The 25,682-nt window shown below is 36.0% G+C and overlaps 3 protein-coding genes across 7 annotated transcripts; 2 read left to right on the top strand and 1 right to left on the bottom strand.

The window, feature by feature from the left end:
• Window positions 1-8,183: 8,183 nt before the first annotated feature.
• On the bottom strand, window positions 8,184-10,438 carry tyw3 (tRNA-yW synthesizing protein 3 homolog (S. cerevisiae)). Of its 2 annotated transcripts, none has more exons than XM_067454097.1 (6): window positions 10,268-10,438; window positions 9,915-9,995; window positions 9,731-9,829; window positions 9,574-9,645; window positions 9,373-9,506; window positions 8,184-8,587 (listed from the first exon to the last, which is right to left on the bottom strand). In XM_067454097.1, exons 1-6 carry the CDS (start codon window positions 10,436-10,438, stop codon window positions 8,389-8,391), a joined length of 756 nt encoding a protein of 251 aa, XP_067310198.1. In that variant the 3' UTR covers window positions 8,184-8,388. The 2 variants fall into 2 exon arrangements, with proteins under 2 accessions (XP_067310198.1, XP_067310199.1); XM_067454098.1 differs by having other exon boundaries at window positions 8,184-8,529.
• A 64-nt stretch (window positions 10,439-10,502) lies between these two features.
• cryz (crystallin, zeta (quinone reductase)) lies at window positions 10,503-17,363 on the top strand. 3 transcript variants are annotated; one of them, XM_067454094.1, is made up of 9 exons: window positions 10,503-10,678; window positions 10,809-10,971; window positions 12,537-12,689; window positions 12,765-12,928; window positions 13,029-13,080; window positions 13,194-13,343; window positions 16,443-16,544; window positions 16,617-16,712; window positions 16,854-17,363. In XM_067454094.1, the coding sequence occupies exons 1-9, from the start codon at window positions 10,503-10,505 to the stop codon at window positions 17,013-17,015; spliced, it is 1,218 nt and encodes a 405-aa protein (XP_067310195.1). In that variant the 3' UTR covers window positions 17,016-17,363. The 3 variants fall into 3 exon arrangements, with proteins under 3 accessions (XP_067310195.1, XP_067310196.1, XP_067310197.1); XM_067454096.1 differs by having other exon boundaries at window positions 10,617-10,678; window positions 10,814-10,971; XM_067454095.1 differs by lacking the exons at window positions 16,443-16,544; window positions 16,617-16,712; window positions 16,854-17,363 and adding an exon at window positions 14,114-14,602.
• Window positions 17,364-17,488: 125 nt separating this feature from the next.
• On the top strand, window positions 17,489-25,398 carry lrrc53 (leucine rich repeat containing 53). 2 transcript variants are annotated; one of them, XM_067454090.1, is made up of 6 exons: window positions 17,489-17,546; window positions 18,857-19,127; window positions 19,219-19,338; window positions 20,467-21,285; window positions 22,251-22,658; window positions 24,025-25,398. In XM_067454090.1, exons 2-6 carry the CDS (start codon window positions 19,121-19,123, stop codon window positions 25,383-25,385), a joined length of 2,715 nt encoding a protein of 904 aa, XP_067310191.1. In that variant the 5' UTR covers window positions 17,489-17,546; window positions 18,857-19,120; the 3' UTR covers window positions 25,386-25,398. The 2 variants fall into 2 exon arrangements, with proteins under 2 accessions (XP_067310191.1, XP_067310192.1); XM_067454091.1 differs by lacking the exon at window positions 17,489-17,546 and having other exon boundaries at window positions 18,855-18,939; window positions 19,020-19,127.
• Window positions 25,399-25,682: the final 284 nt, after the last annotated feature.

Raw genomic sequence — 25,682 nt, 5'->3', positions numbered from 1 at the left:
TTTAAAGAGCTGTGTCTGAAATCACACACACTGTAAAAAAAATATAAAAAAATAATCCAAACTTGTAAATAAAAATGTGTTTTAAAAGAATATACAACTTCTTTCTACTTAAAAATTTGATATTTATCTCAGTGGGTTATTTTCCTTTTTAACCCTTAAATGCATAAATGTTTCGTCAATCATTATTACATGGCTCTTTAGCGACCAGGAGCTATAACACGGATGGATCTTTACCTGTCGCATTAATATAAACCCTCTCCTGGTATTAAAGTAACAATTACAGAAGAATAAAATACAAATATTTTGTTACCTTTTTTAGCTGGGAAGGGTTCGGTTTAGAGCAGATGTTTTATATCATCATCACTGTCCTCATCAGAGCTCATTTCCCAGTACATTCAGCATCTGGATCATGTTTGCCATCTCAAACATTTTCTCAAAACTATAACTTTCGCAAAATCAATATTATGATCACTGACAGCTTCTTCACCAGATCCACCATCAAGTGACAGTGACACTAATATTTAATTGCGTTTACTTGCTCTGCTAGCCTGACAAACCAGACCCACATCAAGATGTTGGGTCTGGAAACTCACCATTGACAGGGGTCAATCCGAGGGGCGGGATAAACGGTTGTCTTTCAAACTCCCTCTGCACGCGATAGGATAGCGCTACACCAACCAGAGCAACAGGAAGCGGAGCTAGTTGATAATTAAACTTTCGCCATATCCAGTCGGCAAAACTCTGAACAAATCTTCCTTTCTTAAGAAGGATTTCACTGCCGTTCTTTGTTCTTTTCTCAGAGAAAAGCTTGAAGGGGGGGTGAAATGCTGTTTCATGCATACTGAGCTTTTTACACTGTTAAAGACTTGGATTCCCATCCGAAACATAGACAAAGTTTCAAAAACTAATGTTGGATGTTTGATGGAGTATTTCTGTGTTAAAAATACTCCTTCCGGTTTCTCACAAGTTTCTGAGAGTTTTTTTCGAGTATGGGTCAGCTTGACGTTAATAGAGCGGAAGGTCCTTGTATGGGCCGTACGGGCTCTTCTCCCGGTAGGGTGCGCGCGCGCGTGACTAGAGCGAGAGAGCAAACGCATGCCCATAAACACTGCTCTCAAGCTGCAGATTCAGTCGTCCGTGAACACTTATGTCGGTTATAGTCCGTGCCGCGCTCCACTTCATTCCGCCACTTTGACATCAAGCGACTTCAACGCTTCAGCACAGCATTCCGGGAAGGCAGTGCTGCATTTGAACCGATTTGAACGCAGAAATGACGGGAAGCTTCACAACATCGCTTCAGTCGCATCGCAAAGTGGATTTCCACGGTCATTCATTAATTTCTTCTATTAGAGTCTGGGATCGTGACGTAAGCAACGCAATGCATTTTGGGACTTTAGGTCACGGAGGCCGCTGTCGATACTGTGTTGTATAGGAAATTGGCGCTTTTAGTTCTAAAAGTAGAACTAATTCAGCTAAAAACAGTAACAATGGTGAACGCGTGTTGTGTCATTAACTGCCATAATCACACTCACGACTGGAGTGGAAACCTAATCGCAAACTGAGTGTGATTGTTTAGCTTTCCCTCCTGGAAACAGCACATTGGATCTCATTCGTGGAATTTAGGACACAGACACTACATAGCGAATGTGTAGTAGTGTAGGTAGACGTAAAAACTTGTGTTAGATAGTTAAAAACACATTCTAATGGAGTGCGCTTACGGTGTAATGGACTGCTATAGCCGCTCTCATGAACTGCGTGGGGGAAAAAACCCTCAAATCAATGACGTGCAATTTGTCAGTTTACCAGCTTGGAAACAACAGGTGAAGGTGAAAGTAAACCTCAATGAAAATAAACAGCTTACCCAAAATGTGTCTTTATAATTTGTGTTTATTTATTTATTATTCATAACCGATATATTACAGATTTATGATTTCTGAACCGCATATGCGTAACGTTACGCCATAAATAATGTAAACACATCTGGAAATTCTTCATTGCTTCTCTCAGTAGAAGGACTCTTGTACTTGCACCTTTTAAGTCCAGTAAAACTGTTTAGTACTGTAACTTAGGCTAAAGTTGCGTTCACAATTCAAATCATTTCAAAGCTGCATTACAGGCCATACTCTCATATGTTATCCCTTATAATTACTTTACGCTATGGAATTGCGATATGATATATGTTGATTAAACAAATGACCCACTGGCTAAGATCAAGCAATATTATTTTAAATATCAGATACAGACCTTTTCATTAGGCTATATTAAAAAAAAACTGCGAAAGAGAAATCAATGTGTAGTCCTGTGTGTGGTGCGTTAGACGGCCGTATGATTTCTGATTGTATGAAATGAGATGAATATGTGCAATGTCCTGGCATTACGACTGAGTGCTCATGTACGCAAGAGATTCAAATATTAGTACATTCATTCCAAGTGAGTGCAAGCAGTTCTTAAATAACGTGAATATAGTCGTTTTTTCTCTAGTGATCGTATTTGTTATCATTGTACGCTCATGAGCGTGACCTAAAACATGGCGGCGACTGCCCAGAATGCAACGTGCAGTGACGTTGATTCCCAGACTCTATTCTTTTCACGTAGCCTACCTCCACCTATTATACAGTAGTATAGGGAATTACGCAATTTTGGATGTAGCCGTGGTCTCATGAAATACATTTTCTGCCCTTTGTTGAAATATTTCGTTTTGAAACAGGTAGCTTTGCCAGAAAGCATATTTTAAGGTGGCCAATATGCTTTTGTTTTGTCACTGTTGTGAACAATGACTTGCTACTTGCTAAATAGTTGCTGTTGTTACTGTACTAGTAGGCCTAGGCTATTATTATTCTTGAGAGCATCTGATTGGACAAAAATGTGTGTAGTGCAGGATGAGTCATAACTTACACTCTTCTTTGAAAATAAAAATAAAAATAGATGACAAATAGACCTCTAAAACTGCAAACTTGGAGTCGGCTACAGTGTACTAGATTACCTCAAAACACAATTTTGATTTTATAGCATCTGTAAAATACAGCAGAAACTGTTTGGAAGTGTTTCATGAGTTCATATACTGATCCTTTACAAAATTATTTTGTATATCCCAAAGTTGTTTACAACAAGCGGAACAATTCCTTGGGAATTAAAACAGGAACCTGTTTGACCACATCAGTGAGCTCAGTGAACATGGCACAAACCTCTAGACATGTGTACTTCGCTGACATGTGTACGAGGCCCTATTATGGCCCACTTTAGTCAGATGATGTCATAATCCTGCGTCACAATCGACTAGGAGGCCCACCTCGTATCTGTCGCCAGGCAGAATAAAACTCATCCGTCATTCACCGGTTGATTAACGCGCTCCAGATGTTTCTATCCTCGGATTTCAGAAGCACCCTCCTCCAGTCTTTGTTGTGATAATGATACAGTACCCTGTGTGCAACTGTTTATATTTCTTTCCGTTGGGGTAGAGAGTTGCATGCTCAGAAATTTTTGGTGGGAGTCGCGCTCTCGGAACATAATCGAGCGCCTGAGATGAAAGAGAATCAAATTAATCTTCCAAATCTGTGCGTTCTAATTCATCATTCTAGTTCTCACGGGACCCCGCCTGTTTGGCCCTCATCTTTCAGACATACTTTACCACTGGCAGTTGTGCTGTAAGTTGGGAGATGGAAAGGGCCACCATGTCTACGTATGTAATCAATATATGAATGTCACAGCTGTTAAGCCTGAATAAGAGGTGCACTTCCTACAGGAAAGTATGAATCAGACTGTATACGAGAATATTTGAGATAAAATCTCAAGCCATCCAAAAGATACTTAGCATAATTTGCTGATGTCATTCATCTCCACAGATCCAAGGATGTAGAAGCACACGTTAAATACATCTTCCTTGTTGCACTATAGTGGTTAAGATTAAAGCTATCCCTGCTAACAGATATATATCTGTTCTAAGAACAGTTTGCTAACATTCCCATAATGTTATGAAAAAGTTATCTGAAAGAACCTTGCCAGAACCTTCACCAAACTTCTGAGAACGTTCCCTGCGAAGATAATGCTTATATGGGAAATACGAGTTTGAATCTGGTTCTCAGCACTTCCCAAATCCCCAGAAATTTTGTCTCTGCTTTTTTGTATAAATGGCACAAAAAAGACAAAAGGAAATTTGTTCTGCAGAATGTCATGATCAATTCATCAAGACAAACACATTGGTAATTTCAGTTCTTCTTCTGGGAGTCTGGCCCACACGTCTCCATAATGATAGGGATCAGAGAATAAGGGACGGCAGTTAAGAGCTGATAAAACAAAACATGGAGGTCTCGTCGAATTACCTAAAGATCAGACTACTCTCAGCACCGCCTAGCTAAGAAAATAAGAGATAAGACCTGGATGCAGAATGAGTCTCCTGCAAAATCTAGATCCGATCTGCTAAAATAATACCACATGGTAGTGCAGCGGAGATAGCGCATGCCACTTACTGTGCTACATTTTCATTTTAGAATAATTATAGAAATCATACTGTGTATCATACAGAAACTCGCTAATGACCAATCACTCATAAGTGCCCCTCCTATTGCATTAATACCCAAAGTAAATTAAATTTTAGTTATTTATCTGATTATTTGGCTGCATTGATCTATATTGATCTAGATCAAGTTCAGATCATCAGCCAGGCAAATTAAGGGCTGATATACAGAGACATGTGGGTATAAAAAAAGAGCACAATAGCAAACAATTGATATTTAATTTATTTTTTATATTAAATACATTTAAAACTACATCACATTATATAAAGTATAACATTCTATTAAATAATACACTCTAAAAAAAAATGCTGGGTTAAAAACAACCCAGAAATTGGGTTGTTTGAATGGGTCCATTCACTGGGTTCAAACAACCCAATTTCTGGGTTTGTCCATTTTCAACCCAACTTGGGTTGTTTTAACCCAGCATTTTTTTAGAGTGTATGCAATTACATTTCTGTGTAAGAATGTGAATTCCAATCTTTCTACATATATCATTTTCTTTTAAATGCTCATGTATAGTGTTAGATTATAATTTTTACAGAGCTTGATTTGTTAAAATGTATATTAAAATGACTTTCATTGCGAGTGTGGAATTTACATTCTAACAATTACATTTTAATAAAAACTCATTTGAAGTGTAATTTAACATATAATGGGATTTGAAGAAATATTTTTTTTTAAATATGTTTCCTGGTAAACAATGTGATCAATTATATATGTACTTCCAACTTAAATTAGATTTTATTTAGATAAGAGTAAAATTTCTAATTTTCTACAGTTAATCAGATGATCATTGCAGATGCTTTAATCTGAAGCTAGCCTATTATTTGAGCATTATATTTCAACACGGTCTCAGTCATTATAAAAATATATAATAAAAAATGTAATTACATCTTCAACATTGTAATCTGATTACTGTACTCATTACTTTCTAAAAGTATGCTATTGCATTATTTATTTCTAATTAGCCTACTTTCTAAATCCCATATCAACCTCGACCAGTTGAACAAGGATAGACATGAAACTGCCCCTTCAATTATTTCATATATGTGCATAAATTATTCTTGAACTGGCCTAAGTATTTGTGTATATTAAAACATATATTTTATCATTAGAGGTAACATTTTTATGTTAAATCCACTCTAGTTTTAAATAGAATGTTTGACTACATTAAATTACAGAAAATTAAACGTAATTCCTGACTTTACTTTTTCAAAGGGAAAGGGCAGGGCTGCTGCAACACACATTTCCACAGATGAGCTGAATATCTCTTCAGGAAGAGGAAGAGCAAACTGTCGCAAATGAAACCGAGTTCGGCGTCCCAAGAAAGTGCTCTCCTAATCCTGTTCCTCTGATCTTGAAATTAGCAGATGATAAATAGGCAACTAAACGATTTATATTGGTTTTGCGGAGACACATTTTATGTGCCCAAGTGCAAATTGAACAGTTTTAACAAATCCGATTATTAACGCATGAAGTGACCGAGTGTAAACATGCAGGCGCTGTCGTTCTTTAGCCCTTGAGCTGTATTCTGTCTGTTAGCTTCATTTAAATACTCATTAAAATATAAAGTGACCTTTGCTACAGTAAAAACTCAGAGTAAGTGTTTAGTTGTGAAGGACACAGGGGTTGAGTTTGCATGTGTGTCTCTTTTATTATTATTTTTCTTCTCTCTCTCTCTCTCTCTCTCTCTCTCTCTCTCTCTCCTTTTGGAGAAATCAGCGGGCCTGGAGTGACAGTAAGAGGCAGTGTGATTGCGCAGGGAGTCCTGAGGACACAGCCGCCAAATCAGAGAGGGTCCTAATCAGAGACAGAAATGGCCCACTTGACAATCACACAGGCACAAAAGCTCCCAATTCACCTCTGATTGCGGCGGTCCTTGTGCCCTTCCCAGCCCTCCTTCTCACTCACTCTAATGCCCCTTCAGCTCAACCTGCCAATCACGCGCCCCTCCTCCCCCTCACTGTTAATGTCTAGTAATAATTATGAGAGATTTCTAATCATTCCCTAGTCTTTCAGCTGGCTAATTGATGTTATTTTAAGATTATCATTACAAGTCCTTTGGTGGGTGAAAGGTGCATTTTGTGGATGTGTCACTGTTTTTTTGGGGGGAAACGATGTGTGTGTATGACTTCAGACTAAAAATCAATGAATATTGTTTCAATTTATTACTACTGTGTTGTATTTAAAGTATCATTTTATACAGAATACAGATATTGTTGAATAATATAGTAATTGTATTATTACTATTTGAATATATTTTAAAATGTAATTTATTCCTGTGATGCAAAGCTGAATTTTCAGCATCATTACTCCAGTTTTCAGTGTCACATGATCCTTCATTTTCATTTAAATATGATGATTTGCTGCTCAAGAAATATTTATCAATATTTTTCTGGAAAGATTCAATGTTGAATAGAAAGAATAGCAAAACGAACAGCTTGTATTTGACATATAATTATGTAAAAGTCTTTATTATCAGTTTCGATTAAATCAATGCATCCCTGCTGAATAAAAGCAACAAAATATCTATTGACTTTTGAATGAGAGTGTATGCATAAACTCCCCTATATGTAATATAAATATATATAGTGTTTGTGATAAATCGATAAAACTTCTGAGAGGTTTTGCTGTATGAATTATGAGCTACATAAAGTAATATTAATCAAAAGAATTCACAGGGACAAAATATTAATTTAAACTTGAATACCAAGTTACTTTAAAGCATTAACGAAAGTTGATTATTCTCTTTAGGGTCAGTAACCAGACCAGGGGCCTATTGCACAAAACTAGGATAAGGGATTAAGCCGGGATATCTTGGTGATCTTGTCATGCAAAATTTAGTTCACCGATGTCATGTTAACGTACCCTTAAGGCACACTCACACCAAGAACGATAACGAAAGATAACTGTATATTAGCGGAAAAACTGAGCCAGGATCACTAATATATCCCGATTTAATCCCTTATCCTAGTTTTGTGCAATAGGCCCCAGGCATTATATTTAGAGGAGATAACCAAACAGCAGCACAGCTGTTCATTGAAAACAGTAGTTACTGATGTCTTTAAAAGCGCATTTACCCCATCTACTGGTGTACTGCTGTACGCCTTCCTGCTGATCACTGTCTGTCTGACATTATAATCCATTCATTAGTTTCTTCACATACAGGTGTCATGAGATGATGTGGAAATGCAGCTAAATAACCTTTATTTGGTCAGATGAGGTCTTTTAACAAACAGACAAAAATACTTTTATTAGAGCTAGATGATGACTGATTATTTCAAGATTCCAAAAAATGCATTATAGTTCATGTCTTCATTAAAACCATGAGAGTATTTAATGACAATGAAAACTCAAAGGCAGAATTAAGCAGATGCACATGGCGGAGAGCGGACTGTTAATGAGCCAAGCCACCCAAATGAGGCGTTGCAGAACTAGGCCCTGACAGTAATGCCTTCTAATCCAGAGGAAATGTGCTCCAAACCACAGTGCGTTTTCACAATGACGTCTGACAGATTGCTAGTTGGAGATGAATAACACGGTCGATTTATACATTGCTGTGAGGGACAGCGCTGGACAACATCTTAAGGTTTACGCGCACAAACGCTTTGAAATAACGGCATGTTAAACCAAAACAGATTTCGGCAAGCTCCTGCAAAACAATGAGGGAAATGAAAAAGTTAATCAGGAAACGGACACCCCTTATCAAAACGGTTCGCAAAGGAAGTGGGTACGAGACTTTTTGTCATTTAAAAAAAACAATTGTTTATGTCTAATGTTAATGTGAGGTATGTCTAATGAGCTGGTACTTCACACTAAAGGGGTGTTTATTCAATAAATGTGCACTGTTCAAGATGATGAAAAGAAAGAGTTCCTAAGATAAAAACAGTAGATCACAGTCTTTTTCCTCTTCACTGTTTTCATGTGTTTTGACGCTTTGGCAACAGTCTGTCACAGAATCATCCTGTGTCCTTTTCCTCCTCCGTCTGTAGATGGGTTTCTGGACGGCCTCCTCCTTTAAACAACATTTCTGTTCTTGAGGTTGAAGGGCACGTTGCAAGCCCTCATAGAATCTATTTAAAATAAATATGACTACATATAAATAAAGTATTACTATCATATAAATATAAAATATATAGTGTGATTCAGTCTCAAGTTGTTTCGATGTAAACAAAAAAAGATATAAATCTAATATTTAATAAAAAAATATTTAAGATTCTGGTCACTAATTTAAGTAAATGTATCTTCAAAATACCCATAGTTAATCAAAATATAATAGTATCACGATGATACTAAATGAACACTGGTAAAGACCAGTGTTTCTTTTAAGACAATCATTTAATAATTCTATTTCAAACTATTCCAAAGCACTCAATTGCATTAAATATAGGAATGCACAATATATCTGCCACCATATCGGTAACAGCCAAAAATATGGCTGATTTATTATAGCCAATAAATAATACATTATTTCCCTCAGCTGAGAAACTTCAGATGCAAACTGTTCACCATGATGGTTTTGAATTGCTTGTAATATGATTGAAATATGAATTATATATTTATATTATTCTACAATTAAGCGAGAGTCTGTCATGTGGGCTACTTAAAATTACAATGACAACATTATAATTGTGTACTTGAGACTTTTAATGGTGAGACTTTGGTTTTTGTAATCAGGCTCTCATAAATTATGTAAAAATTTGGATTTAGATGTAACGTTTTCAAATATAAAGAATTATTGGTTCTCGGTCTCAACCAAAAGTGTTAAATCAGTGCATCCCTAATTGAATAACATTAATTTAAATAAGAAAATACTTTTGAACCTCACTGTATGCAAACAGAAGGAGACTCTGCTTACCTCTCTATTCTTTTAAGATTTTCTTCCATCTTCTGGTTCGCAACTCCGACGAGGAACTTAAGGTATTGGTCAGTGACGAGGATGTTACCATTGTGGCTGAGAGGAACCTCAAGACAATGTGTACTGCGTACCGCCTATACAACAAATACATTTCAGACTTCAGAAGTATCTTTGAACACAAAGCACAATTTGTATCCTTACCATAATGATCTTGCCTTTCTTTCCCACAGTTATACCAGAGTTCCTAAGGCCCGAGTTTATTGCAACGGTGTGCTGAGTAAGGAACAAACCACGAAAAGCAAGTTATTATTTTGTTCTCTTCTAAACATCCTTCATTCTATTTCAATGTTAAGTTCACCAGTAGTTGTGCGTCGCCGAGCTCTTTACACTGAACGTGAAGGACAAAAGGTTCAAACTTGAAAGTGGCATCTCCAACAGATTTCTCCAGACCTGTGACCTGTTTCAGAAACACATGAAGCTTTAATATCAAGACCATTTATTGCTGTGCATTTGTCAAACGTCTTTAATGCTGTATTTCTCACCACATCTTCTCTTTGGCACTTCTGATGGGTGACAAATAACCAGGAACAGTTTTGCTTTTGTACATCAGGGCAATCTGACACCTTAGATAAAGCATAACACACAGTGACAAATACACATAGCCTAGTTATGACATCAAAATGATTTTGATTTACATGCTTTGAAAATGTTGTAGATAAATATAATGTAGCTTACAAGCATGCCATGTTTGTGATAGATAGCCTTGATTACTTTACTTTTACCATGCAAACTGAGTAGGTGTGTCTAAAACTTATTAAAAGAATATGGGTGCCAATACATCAGACAAATAGGTGTTTTTGCTTAAAACAAGAAAAATATAATTTCCCATTCTTACCCCGTCGAAAAGGATAATTCTTCCTGAGCAAGAGCTTGTCGTGAAGTACCGATCATGACTGTTAATAAAGGAGACAATATGAGAAATGTCCTGATCCACACTGCCCTTCTTACTGAAATCACACTTATTGAGACACTGATTCTTCCATTGCTGAAACGTATCGCCCTCCATGTTTCAAGACTATAGATGTATTCGTTTTATCGTCAGCCGACCTTTGTAAGAATATAATTAAGGAATGCAATCAGACTTTGTAATTATTGATCTAGTTTGTTTGCTACATTTGCTATACCGCATGTATCATGTTTGTTTTGAGTGTGAGCGCACTGTCGCCTACGGTGGCCGGGATGCGCCCAAATCCTTCCTTTCATACGGAAGCGAAGTGAGCTGCAACCAGCGTAGAAGGCAAACAGGGTAAATGTCTCTTAATTTATTGGCGTTTTGTTTTCTTTAAGGTTGTGTCGCTGTGTAAAGATATGTGAACTGCATGGACTATCGATTAAGATGTAACGTTACTAATTTATTGTTCGCGCTTTTTCTACAGTGCAGGATCCAGCCAAAGTTTACTTTGTCAATCAATTTGTTTTGCAAGGACCGCCATGGCCACATCTAAACTAATGAGGGCTATCAGGGTGTCCGAGTTTGGAGCCCCTTCCGTTTTAAAACTCTGCTCAGACATGCCTGTGCCAAGCCCTGGTCAGAAAGAGGTGGGTCAGCTCAAAACAGTCTCGACTTTCGTGTGATTTACAGAATGTGGACGTTTTTGAATCCTGTAAAATTTTCTCCCATGAAAGTCGATGGGAATTATTAATTAACATCTTAGCATTATTAGTTACTACTAATCTCAACGAACAACTTGGTTTGTTGTACTTGTAATATTCTATTTTATAAATAATGATGTACCTAGTCTGGCTAAAATCAATATGCATTATGCTATTAGTCAAATTGTATTCAGCTTCTTTCACACAGTAAGCAATGACACATTAAAACGACCAAGTGAAGAAAAAATAAATGTAAATAATTAACTTTTTCAGTGTGATGGGGAAATCAGAGATGCTTCTTTTTTCTCTGAACTTTGACCTTGAAATATTTTTTCCCATAAGATTTTGCCTGGTCAAAATACTAGTTTTCAAAATTGACAGGATAAATTACGTATGCCATAAAGGGACAGGCATTATTTTAATTTTTAATGATTTATGTTATAAATTTCTTATTTTGCTTCTTGCACACTTTTCAGACCTTCCACTAATGCTTAACAAAGTTAGTATACCATTACAGTATACTTTTATAGGTGTGGTATACTAGCTGAAGGGATTTTTTTAATTTAACCTCTAAACCAGGGGTGTCCAAAGTCGGTCCTGGAGGGCCACTGTCCTGTAGAGTTTAGAGTTTTTATAGAAATGGTACTCTAATTCCTATAGCGGGCTCCTCCCCTTGTGGGCATGTGTCAGGTTTCATATTAGAAAGTTTATTTTAACGGCTTGACAAAACGCATATTTTTGGAAAGGTCTGAGTCTCAAGGTTCCATATTTGGTTTCTGTTTTGTGATAGAAGTGAAATTAGTTACAGGAGAATGCATTAAACAAAAACAAAAAATGGAATGTGTGACACCCAGTGGCTATTGTTGGTACAGCGCATAAACAAAATCTCATGGGAACTTTTTTTTTTTTTGGAGAACTCATTTTTATGATTTCAAATTCGGAATGCAGTTTGGTTAGACACATGGCTTTGATTTTATAGTAATTTTAGATTAAACATATATAATCCAAAGCATTCTTGATATACAACCATTTAAGTTTGGATAGTGCATTTTCACATCTATTCTTAAAAAAGTTAAATAATTAAAAATGAAAATGCTGTTATCATGTCATGTCCTTCCAGATCCATGAGACTATGTACACTGGTCAATGTTTATATGTGAATAAAAGCATGAATTAAATCTGTTCATCATATTAAGTGATTGTGTGTCTCCGGAAGGCTTTGAATAAACTGCTTGATTCATATGGATTGCATTTACAGTGTTTTATGAACTTTTTGTAGCATTAAAGTTTTGATGATATTGACTGTGGGTGAACTAAATTTAAGAGTTAAATAATTGTATATTATGTTAGGTTTTAGAATATGTCTTATATGATGATACTTGAGTATTTGAAGTGTGTTTTATGATTTGTATTTTGTATGTATTTATATACATTTATTTACTTAATTAATCAGTAGCAAGTATTGTTGTATTTTCCCTAGAGAGCTGTGTAAATGCTTTCTGCAATTGTAGGTTCTGATTCGAGTCCATGCGTGTGGCTTAAACCCAGTGGACACGTACATCCGCTCTGGATCCTTTCCTCGGAAACCCAGTTTGCCCTATACTCCAGGATTAGATGTCTCTGGTGTGGTTGAATCTGTTGGGGAGGGTGTTCATCTTCTACAGGTCATCTTACTACCCATCTTGTACATTGACCACATGTTTGCTTTGCATGGATGGTAATCTTTTCTGTTTTCACAGGCAGGTGACAGAGTCTTCACCACAAGCACTGTGACGGGAGGATACGCTGAGTATACGGTGGCATCAGAGGACACAGTTCACAAGCTGCCTGATTCCCTAGATTACAAACAGGGTGCCGCTATCGGAGTCCCGTATTTTACTGCGTACCGGGCGTTAGTTCATAAGTAAGATGTTGTTATAAAATGACTATAAAACATATATATATATATTTCTGAGCTATATAAACATCAAATGCATTTGAAAATGTACTTTTGCTCTAAACAGGGCTCATGCCAAAGCAGGAGAGACTGTTCTTATCCATGGAGCCAGTGGTGGAGTATGAAGTTCATAATTTACCTTAAATTTATAACATTTCAAAATTGATTTGGATGAATTAGACTTGTACAGTTTCCCCCTGATGTCTTGAATGAATTGTGCTTGGGTTTGTAGGTGGGCATTGCAGCGTGTCAGATCGCACGAGCATTTGGCCTTAAAGTTCTGGGAACAGCAGGTACATCCAATGGGATGAAGCTGGTGCTCAACAATGGCGCTCATCTTGCTTTTAACCACAGAGAAAAAGACTACCTGGAGAAAATTAAGGTTTAGTTCTCTCTTATTAAAGTTTTGCATGATATATAGAGTACACTGTTTGGGGTTGGTATGGTTTATTTAATGTTTTTGAAAAAAGTATATCCACGCGCGGATAGCGAAAACGGCAGCTCTCATGGACACAAATGTCATGTTCCAGGCTGTGCAGGGGACTTGAGGACTTTTCATACCCTTCTAACAGAAAAATATTTCAACAGTCATGGTTGAGGTTTATTATGATCGGATACCGCAACAATTTAATTCAAAATCGTTCATTTGCTTGGCCCGTTTCACCGCGGACAGTTTTTCTAACATGGAACAATATCAAGCAAGCTTCACTTAGCGTCCGGTACTGAAGAAAAAGGCAATTCCAACTATATTCATGCAAGCAGTAAGTAGGGATTTATCCACAAAGGGTAATATTATTTTGTATTACAAAATACAACCGTAGATACGTCATAGGCTACTACGTTTGTTAGTTGCTTAACGTTACAGATCGCTCACTCAATCCTTCTAGCTAATGTCACCTTCTCCACCATATAAGTTAAAACGATAGTCATTTGACAAGGCTTCTATTAATTTTTGTAAAAAAATATATATTTATTTTTTGAGAACTGAAGTATGATGTTTTTGCATACATTCAGCTTGTATTTCAGAGTACATCACAGTCACTGCATAGTCTACATTGTGACTAACGTTATATAAACATGCAATATCGTTGACAAAAAAAGACGAGTCTAAAATCTTCTTCTTCTTCTTTTTCTTTCGGCTGTTACCTCCAGGGGTTGCCACAGCGAATCATCTGCCTCCATCTAGTCCTATCCTCTTCTCTCAGACTGACTACCTTCATGTCCTCCTTCACTACATCCATAAACCTCCTCTTTGGTCTTCCTCTTGACCTCCTGCCTGGCAACTCTAAACTCAGCATCCTTTTACCGATATATTCACTCTCCCTCCTCTGAACCTGTCCAAACCATCTCTAACTTTGTCTCCAAAACATCTCACATGTGCTGTCCCTCCGATGTACTCATTCCTGATCCTGTCCATCCCCCCATCACTCCCAAAGAGAACCTTAATATCTTAGGACGAGTCTAAAATGTAGTTTAAAAAATAAAAACTTGAACAAAAAGCACTGGTTTTGGTTTTGTTGGGGGAAAAAGAGTAGCGTTCGAGTGTTCGTGTTTGCGGTTGCCAGATTTCAGTGATTTAAATTCCCCAATCAGAGCATTTCTGTGATAAGAACACGTATACTATCCGATGTTTTACCTAAACTTGTGCAATCTGGCAACCATATGCACGTTTTCTCTCTCTCTCTCTCTCTCTCTCTCTCTCTCTCTCTCTCTCTCTCTCTCTCTCTCTCTCTCTCTCGCACGCGCGCATGATCTGAAAACACCAATAAACAAGTAAGCTGCATTTTATCAATCTCCATTTGAGATGTTCTGCTTAGTGTCTTTCAGTTGGTCTGTGTTCTGTCAGGACTCATGAGCCGCTTCGCTGAACAACTGAACTCGTGAGAGCTGCTGAAATAAGCCAATCAGATCAGTGTTCAACATTAATATTCATGACCCTTCCAAATAAGGCAAAACCAGAGCATTACATCCTAGGGACAATTTATAGGGTTGTAAATGGACCTGGACAATTTTAGCCACATACCCTCAATGTAGATATCAGAGAACAATTTAACATAATTGTTTCAACTCATTCTAGAGCATCTTTAAAACAAGGCAAAATGTAGGTCTACATTCCAAAGCATTCTTAAATTACAACCATTTAAGTTTGAATAGTAAATCACATCTATTCTCAAAAAGGGGGTTGACGGTTAAGGGGTTAAAATGTAATTTATTCCTGTGAATTTTCAGCATCATTACTCCAGTTTTCAGTGTCACACGATCCTTCAGAGATCTAAAATGAAAACTGTTGCTTATTTTTTCAAAAAATATACTTTTTTCAGGTTTCTTTGAGGAATGTGAATTCAATTTAAATGATGTTTAATTTAATTGATATTTAATTGAAATATAAATCTTGTTAAAGTTTATACATGTATTGTGAAGGTACTTAAATATAAGTAGATTTACAACTACATGTTAGCTAACTCTCAGAGTATTAGTAGACAGTTAGTAACCTGTTAGTTTAGGACTGTAAGGTTAGGTTTCGGGTTAGGAGATTGAGTTGACATTATAGTCAGTAGAATGTCTGTTGGGGAAGTCAAAACATCAAAAACACAAAGTGTTAGCTGATATTAAGCAGACAGGTTACTAATACTATATGAGAGTTTGTTGACATGTAGTTGCATAGAAGAATGTCTAAAATGGGCAATTAAAATATTTATGAAGTCTTACCAAATTATATATAAAGCATATAAAAAGCTTGCTGGCCCTTAAAGGGCTAGTTCACCCAAAAATGAAATTGATGTCATTAATGACTCACCCTAATGTTGTTCCACACCCGTAAGACCTCCATTCATCTTTGGACAACATTTTAATATATTTTATATTTAGTCCGAGAGCGTATCCAAGTGTATGTACACTTTACTGTCCATGTCCAGAAAGGGAATAAAACCATCATCAAAGTAGTCCATATGGGACATCAGTTGGTTAATTAGAATCTCTTGAAGCTTCGAAAATACATTTTGGTCAAAAAATAACAAATACTACGAATTTTATTCAGCATTGTCTTCTCTTCCTTGTTTGTGTTCAAACCTCAAATAAAGATTCAAACGGTTGTGAATCAGTGACTCGATCAATGATTCGGATCGCCAATGTCACGTGATTTCAACAGTTTGGACATTTCTGGACATGGACAGTATAGTGTGCCTACACTTGGATACGCTCTCGGACTAAACATAAAATATCTTAAACTGTGTTCTGAAGATGAACGGAGGTCTTACGGGTGTGGAACAACATTAGGGTGAGTCATTAATGACATCAATTTCATTTTTGGGTGAACTAGGGTGAATAGTAGTTTTAAGTCACATGATGCACAGTCTAATCTAACTTTATCATGAGTTCTGTCTTCATGTCTGGAATATGCTTTCTATATAATAACCTCCACAGAATAGATCATAAAAACGAAGGTGGCAAGTGTTTATAATAGCTGGTCTTCTACGTTTAGGATGCTACCAATGGACAAGGCGTGAATGTGATCATTGAGATGTTGTCCAACGTCAACCTCAGTAATGATCTTCAGTTGCTTGACTTTGGTGGCAGAGTTTTGGTAAGTACCTTGTGTTTGTTTCACAAATGTTTTTGTGTTACTTTCCAATTATTATATTATTCTTCCTTTCAGATTGTTGGCTCTAGAGGCCCTATTGAGATCACCCCCAGAGACACCATGATGAAAGAGACCAGCATCATTGGTGTGGCTATGTACAATGCAACTGAGGTACACTGCGCTTTCTGTGCATTTTCTTGCTTTCTAGTGTTTGTACTTATAATCAATTTGATCATCACCTTTGATAAATCTTGCTTTGCAAAAGATTCATGGTAAGAGACAGGCTGTTGTCTTTATCTGTGTTTTTCACAGAGGGAGAGGTCAGAGTGTGCTGCGGCTCTTTTTGCAGGAATGGAGGCGGGCTGGTTGAAACCTGTGGTCGGTCCACATTATCCACTTGAAAAAGTGGCCCAAGCTCACGAAGACATCATCAACAATTCTGGAGCCAGTGGAAAGATGGTTCTGATCATATGAAATTAGTCAGGAAGTTAAAATCCAGGGTATACACAACTGAACTGTCAAACTGCCAAATTTTTACTTCACTGTTACATTCAGCTACAATCATTTTTTTGAATCAAATTATGGGACATCAGATTAATGTCCAAAATATGGACATTAGATCAACAAATGCTGTGTGGAAATTAAACTGATCAAATGGATAATTAAATATATATAAGGATATTAGGCAAACAGACAGTATTCCCATTGTACACATTACTTATTTTAATGATTAGTAGATTAAAACCAACATAATAACAATTTGACTGCTTATTGGCTGTAAGTCTGCCTCTCTATATAACAGATTAAACTGTGTAAGGTGAACTTGTGTGTGTTCTTGGCTGTCAGGCATAAGTACTCGACACTGTACCACATTTCTGAGATCAGGTGACACCCTGGTTCAACGCATGCTCCGTTTGCAAGTTACCATACACAACCATAGCGCAGATCTCGGAGACACAGCGTGACTGTAGGACAGAACCTCTGATGAACTAATACTGAAGACAGGTTTGCAAATTAATTTGTTTGGACCCTCAGGATATGATATGAGTGTTTGACATTTTGCTTTCTCGAATGTGGTAAGCAAAGAGTGTTTTGTATGTACCAAGAATATAGTTAACTTAGCAATAAAAATTCTCAAGTACTTGGCTTGAATGTGCCTAAATGCAACCCATCTTAGTATTTGACATGTGTAGATATATCTAAGAGGAATATTTGTGTAAATTTAATGAACTTAATATATGATATCATATACTGTATACACACTACCACTTAAAATGTTTGGGGTCAGTATTAGAACATTTATGATGGTGAAATATGTTTATTTTTTTAATAAATGCATTTTTTTCAGCTTTCTATTCATCAAAGAATCCTGAAGAAATGTATCACGGTTTCCACAACAACAAAAAAACACATTTTTAAACACTGATCATCATGTGACACTGAAGACTGAAGTAATGATGCTGAAGATTCAGCTTTGATCACAGGAATAATGTTCATTTTAAATATATTCAAATAGAAAAGAGTTATTTTAAATTGTAATAATAATTAAATTTTTCCTGTATTTTTGATCAAATAAATCCAGCCTTGGTAAGCAGACGAGACTTCTAAAACTTTAAACTAAATTCTTACAACCCTAAACTTTTTAGTGTATATATATATATATATATATATATATATATATATATATATATATATATATATATACATATATATTTTTTTTTTTTTATCAACTAACATTAAACAAAGGTTAATAAGTGCTGCAAGAATGTTGCTCATTTATGGTAATGAATGCCTTTATTTATTTGTTTATTAATTAAAACATTTTTTTTATAATAAATGTATTTATTAATGTATTTAATTAATTTCTAAACTAATGTTAACAAATCAGACCTTATTGTAAAGTGTTACCATCATTATTGATCTTTTTCTCATTGATTATTTTTTCAATGGAAAAAAATATTTTAATTTTATAATAATTTTTTTTTTAAAAACAATAAAGGCATTAAATTAAATGTTTCTACTTAGACAAATATGGAATATCCACATGTAAAACATGTCTTTATATATGATTTAAATTTCTTTGTACTCAGTATTGCCACTGAACAAAAGTTCAATAGGGCTGTATTTATGATGTGAAGCAAGACATTTCCTTCAGGATGAGGAGACCTTTTATTTTACTCTTACAAAGAATATGTGGCAGGTGTTTCTAGTGTCCTCGCACACTATATATAGAGCAGTATCAGCTCCACAGAAGCAAACAGGTGGAAGATCATGCATGTTTTATAGCTGCACCTTCCTCATCTGTCTGCCGTCAGCGTCTCCAGGCAACTGAGGTCAGAGGAGCACAGCATCCAAAACAGAAGAAAAACACAGGACAACTAGTTATGACTGAGGACAAGTGAGTTGGGAAGCTTGACTGAAAGTAGATGTGACTCTTGTGCCTTTGTTGACGAGTTATTGCTTTTTGCTGTTTTTGAGGATAAACGTTGTGTCCTGAACCAAGCTGATTGAAGGCCATGGAACACATAAGCCATTTTGGAAGTCCTACACTGGCTTCAATCTGACTTCAATGGCAAATCATGAGAAGTATGTGTATTGTGTTTCAAGCAGTCTGATTCTTCATATATTCTCCATTAAAATAAGGTCAGGTTAACATTATACTAATGGTTCCTCTCAGGTATCTGCCTTCTACTGATGCTGACAATCACTCAAGTTCAGCTGTCGTCACTCTGCCCCACTTCCTGTTTGGTGTGTACTGAAGATGTCATCATCTGTCATAAACTCTCAAGAATCATTGGTAAGTACAAAGAACTTGACTAACTGTTCTTGTTATCATTTACTCTCCCTCATGTCATTCCAAACCTGGCTTTCGTTCTTATGTGTAACATATTAGAAGGTATTTTGAAGAAGGTCCCAGTGTATTTTTATCCATACAGTGAAAGTCGATGGGGTCCAATAGTGTTTTGGAGCCCATTATATGAACATTTTCCTTTAACTATATGAGGGTGAGGAAATTATGAAAGAATATTTTTTGGGGTGAATTATACATTTAAGTACAGAAAAGGCAAATGGAAATACATAAAGCATACTGTATCATATTTGATACACAAAATCCTAAGGACTCTAAACAATCTACTACATGCCTTCTGACTTCTATAGAATGTAAAAAGCCTTTTATAGAATTATTACAACGTACACGTGTCTTTTTGCTGTGAAATATTTACTGACTTTTATAAAGTAAGTGTAAGAATAACTTAAATTGTTAGTAATATTTCAAAATGAACACTTAGATTTGCTTGATTACATAATTTTTAGACAAATCAATGAGTATCAAATATGATACATCAGGACCGAACGCAGGAGGAACGTTTCTTTGTATATCTCTCAATCATCATTATATTGGACTGCATTATATGTTTTTTACTCTTCAATTACACAGAGTATTAAGTATAAAATCAAGCATTTAAATATCTAAGCATAAGCAATAAGCATGTACTGTAAATAATAATCTTAATATGACATGTTATTCGGAAATATCGAGTGACAACTTTATACTGCTATAAAGATCTTATTGATTTACATCACAAGCTATCAGAATTCCATCATACTCTTTCTCCATATAATTATCAGCAACTTTGTCAAATGTCATATTTTTGCTCAGTTTGGGTCTTTGTTTGTTTTTTCTCCTCGAGTATGAGCTCCATATTCTCCTATATCATATAGTATGAGGCATAAAATAATGTAAAAAATGTATCAAATGTTATACTGCGCAAAAAAAAAAATGTTAAAAAATATATTTTGTCTAAAGGTTCAATAAACTGTTCCATTAAAAAAAAAAAAAAAAGATAATTTCTGACTACTATTTCATATGTCAGGCTCATATGTTAATATACAGTGTGGTTGTTGTTTTTTTCATCATGTTCAGATGCACCGGGATCTACTAAAGCTTTGATGCTCACTGATGGACTCATTGATTCTGTGGACAACATGGTTCTCTCTGATTTATCCAACATGAGTGTTTTGGCCCTCAGCAACAATGCCATCTCCAGCATCAAGCAGAATGCATTTCAGAACCTCACTCTCCTTACGACACTGTCGCTGGACCACAACCGCATCTCCAGTCAAACCCTGGACAACTCCACATTCTCCTGGCTTCACAGATTGGAGACTCTCCAGCTTGGTAACAACGATCTGAAAGACATTGATGGCTCCTGGTTTCAAAACTCTAGAGCTTTAAAAACCCTTCAGCTAGAGGGGAACCTCTTTACCGTCTTGAACTCCACCACCTTTGCCCATGCGGACCTAAGGAACCTGGAAACGTTGGACTTGTCAGACAACCTCATCGTGTACATAGGCGGCGATAGCTTCCGAGGGCTGCCTCGTCTCCACAGCCTCGATCTGTCGCGAAATCATCTGCGCAGCGCTCCGGATGCTTTCTCGTACCTGTCGTGGCTCTCAGACCTTAATCTTGATTTGAACCGCTGGAGCTGTACGTGTGAGTTGAGAGAGCTGGCCTCGTTCCTCAGCAGCTACGTTCAGGCTCCAGATAAAGTGCTGTACAATGGGCAGAGGATGGTGTGTGTGAATGCAGATAACCCAGCTGTGCAGACTGTGCTGGAGCTGACTGAAGCTAACTGTGTCCCGCCAAATAGGAATATTACAGTGGAGGTTGTGGCTAAAAGTAATAACACTTCTCAGCAATACATTAGAAATGTTGCTATTGCCATTGTTTTTTCCTTTTTCGGTGAGTATATAATGCACAAGCTTGATACCAAAACATTATATTTTCATTATAGGGTAAATTTATTCATTTGATGCGGGGGTTTTTCTTAATGTATTAAAAACAAGGCAATTAAAGCAAGATTAAAAGAATGTAAAGAAAACATTTTGGCATAGCCATTTATTATTTCTTTAAAAAAAGAATATATATATATATATATATATATATATATATATATATATATATATATATATACACACACAGGACCTTAGTAGACCCTTATGACTGTGTCATGGTTAATAAGTTTGTTAAAATATTAGATAATTTCAATACATTATAGGTTTATTTCAGGTTGTGGTGCAACTGCTCAGAAATAATATAAGGATTTAGTAATTATTATAAATAATAATTAAGCTAACAGTTTACAACAAGGTTTAATTAGTTAACATAACATTAGTGAGCTACATACATGAACTAATAAATTAACAATACTTTACAGCATTTATTATTTTAATCTCAACATTTACTAATACATTTTTAAGATCAAAAGTTGTATTTGTTAACCACATTACTCAATGTACTGTGAACTGACATGGACTTAAAAAATGTTATCCACTACATTAACAAAGGTTAATAAATGCTGCAAGAATATATTGTGCATTCATGTTAATTAATCCATTAATTTATTAATTCATTTGTTAATTAATTTGTAAACTAATGAGACCTTATTGTAAAGTGTTACCATAATTTTAATGGAAATATTTAAATACTTTTTAAGTTTTTTTAAATAATTAATAAAATGTTTCTACTCAGACATATTCAAGTTGTAAGAAAATATGCATTTGATAGTTGATTGATACTTCATGTCAATTCATTAATTCAACCAAAAAGAAATGTATAAAAAGTGTTAATGATGAAAATGAATGTAAAAGTAAAAATATTTTGTCTTATTTAATTCACGGAATCATTGGTTCTGTTTTGAATTGTAGGTGGTGTTGGGATCACCCTGGGAATGATTGCCATTGCATACCACAAACTCAGTAAGAAATTTAAACTTGTTCAGGAGGAGGGTAGAGCTGGAGAAAGGCACACATCCAGCCCGGAATCAACCCAGTGGAATTTCTGCGAAGGCAAGGACACTTTATCTATGAGCCACGCGCTCCACAACAGCAACTACAAATCCCATCAGCCCTGGGGAAGGGAAGACTCTCCTTATCTGGGATCAGATGCACTGGAGAATCATTTCACCTGCCACAACTGCAGCTCCACAGCCCTCGTGGTAGGAAAGCACAAAAGAGAGGTTGTCCTGCATGGAGCCAATCATGTGGGTGAACAGCTGGCTGATCGCCAACATAAAGGGAATGAGCAACATGCTGTGTTGCAACAAAGGAGAAAAGGTAAACTAGTAAGCACACCATTTCTTTTGAAAGGTTTTAATGGTGTCTGCTAAGTCAGAGGTTTTCGGACAGACCTGCAAACCTCTTTGCTATATTTCCTAAAATATAAATACTATTTCCTATTTTTCCTGTTTAAAGTGAATTTGAAAATATTGCAAATATGCATACTATTCTAACCTACTATTTAGAATTTTCTAATGATGTATAAACCAAAGAAAGCATAAAACAATGGGTGTCAATAGAATAAGTATTAATGATTTATCTCATAATTTCCAGTATTTAACAGTATGTTAGTATTATTTATATATCATTATATGCATTTATATTAATATTAATATTATATTTGTACACTGTAAAGAAAAAAAATGTTTAAATTGGCCAAATTAAAATTCTGTGAATTGATACATTTTTCAGTTGGTCGAATTGAAATTCTGTGAACTGATGCAATTTAATTCACAGAAATTCAATTCAGCTAACTGAAACATTTAGATGTGATCAGTCACTTGAAAATTTTCAATTGGAGACCTGAATTTATTTTTTACAGTGTATTAATTAGGCTTTATTTTTATATTAGTTTAAGTTTTGGTAATTTTGTTGTCATTGTCTTTTTTCTTCTTCTTTGTTTATCAATTTTTTTTCAGTTTTAGTTTTTTTATCTTATTTTTAGTGTAGTTTAGTCATTTTAGTACTTCAACTTCAACTTACTTTGTAAGTTTTTTATTTTAAGTTTTTACATTCATTACAATTTATTTATTATATTTATTAATTAAATAGCTTTATTTCAATTTAGAAAAATGTATTCAGTTGTAACTGTAACACTGTGACTTAAATATTAAATTTAAATAATAAAAATTAAATCTATATTGTATACATAAATTATATATAATGTTGTTGTTGTTTTTTTTGTTTTATTTTTAACCGGGTCTTTAAACAACCCCCAGTCCCAATTTATATTTGGTGTCTTTGACTACTATGTACTAACATTTGAATTAATAATTTGATATAATGCACTTATTGTGACCACGTAATGTAATTGCATTAATTTCTATAATTACATTCCCTTCCCCCTTAACCCACTCTGAAACCTATCCATACCACCAAACCTGTTAATAAAGTTATCCACGTATCCACCTCAATAGTAGCAAAAGTGTTTTGCAAAACAATATAAACACAATATATACAAAATGTACTTATTTTTTGTGCATAGTAGTTATGGACACCTAATATAAAATGTGATCCAACCCCCTAGCAACTGCATAGAAAAACCTTGGCTACCGTTCAGTGGTGGCATTTAGTTTATTTAGTTTTTCGATCACTACACACATTCTCAAATGTCTGTCTTAAAATATGTATGTTTTATTCACAGACACAAGTGGACGGGGACACAATGAGAGCAGGTCAGGAGTTCCAAACAGCCATCCTGGCAGTCAGGATACTTCTTCCCAACGTCGTGGGGGTTCAAACGACATCTCAGCTGTTAGAATACGCCAGCTGGCCCTTAGTAATCATTTCTCGGCCCTCAGGAGAGGCTCATTCAGACCTCCAGATCAAATCCACAATGAAGTAACTCAAGGAAATCACTCACTGTTAAAACACCAGGCTGGGGACGCTGGAACTCGGCCGATTTACCAAACCATCAGCTGTCTGCACTGTCACCAGGCTTATGAATACAGACAAGCTGGGAGTAACAAGCTGAACTTTCCATTTACAAGTCACTCGCAGAACAGTGGAGCACAAATGTATGACACTATGTTATACAGAGACATCTTGGGTTACGACAAGTCAAACGCTGGGAGAAGGGGTGAGAGTCAAGCCAGTGAGTTGGGATTTAAGTTAGCTTCTCAAAGGAGCGTCACTTTTGATCTAGCTGGGCCTGAGGAACGTGTCCTTACCACAATGGCTGAGTCTGACAGACGCAAAAAAGAGAGTAGGATGAAGAGCTCTAAAACATCTGCACCGAAAAGCCCCCGAAAGCTGGATAAGACTAAGAGCAGCACACAAGGACAGTTAAAAACCCACAAAACCAGAGGAAAAGCAAAGAGGACGCTGAAAGTTAAATTGAATTTAAACGCCCTTCGAAAAAACAGAGTTCATCCAAAGTCCACCGATGAAGAAAATAATAAAGACAAGATGTCCAAAAAGGCAAAGAAGGAAAAACTGCGAAGCAAAAAGGACAAAAAAGATCTCCAGAGAAAAGACAAAACTAGCAAAAAATCTAAAGATAACATTGAAGGCTCAGGAAATGAGGAAGAGGAAGACAACTCCCAACCGAAACGCACTAAAAAAGAACGCAAGGGTTCAACGTCCATGTCTAAGGATACTGATGAAGTCACTAAAGAAAGAGGACAAGAGCAACAAAGCTATATCCCTGTTGAAGGGGAAACCGTCTTCAGCAGTAGATCTGAAGCTCAAATGGCATCCACGCTCAGTTTAACTCTTCCAGATGAACACAACAGTCTTACGGCTCCTTCACACCCTGGCGTTCTGGATGCCACTGACATTCAGCAGCTATCAGATCCAAATATTGTACTTCCTGTGAGTGAATCCGCTGCTTCACAGGATGTGGTGGACCAGTCCAATAGTTCAGACCTGATGAGCTCTGCTGCACCTGTCATCCAAGAATATGTATCTTCAGCTGAGGGCTCTCCAAAGAGGAAGTTAAGACTCATTCTACCTGAAAAAAACTCAAACAGGCCACTAACGGCACTAGATAAAAAAATCAGATAGCGTTATTCTTTCTCGATAATGAAGCACAGACAGCATCCACTGTTGAGTTCATTTTAGCTATAAATTACTGATACTTGCATTTGGTTTTATAATGTTAATATCACATTACTTTTATAATACATAGTCTTATTGAAATTATTATTATTATTATACACTGAAGAACATTTTTTATGGGATTTACTTTGAAACAATTTTCACACAATTTGTTAGTACATTAAACAAATAATAACAAAGGCTTTAAACTGGGGGGGGGGGGGGGGGTGTACCATTATATCATACAATCAAGTTTTTTTTCTG

This window comes from Pseudorasbora parva, chromosome 9 (assembly GCF_024679245.1).
Source record: "Pseudorasbora parva isolate DD20220531a chromosome 9, ASM2467924v1, whole genome shotgun sequence".
In the NCBI taxonomy this organism is placed as follows: Eukaryota; Metazoa; Chordata; class Actinopteri; order Cypriniformes; family Gobionidae; genus Pseudorasbora; species Pseudorasbora parva.
Note: the sequence above shows the minus strand (reverse complement) of the source record. Positions and strands in the feature narration are given on the sequence as shown.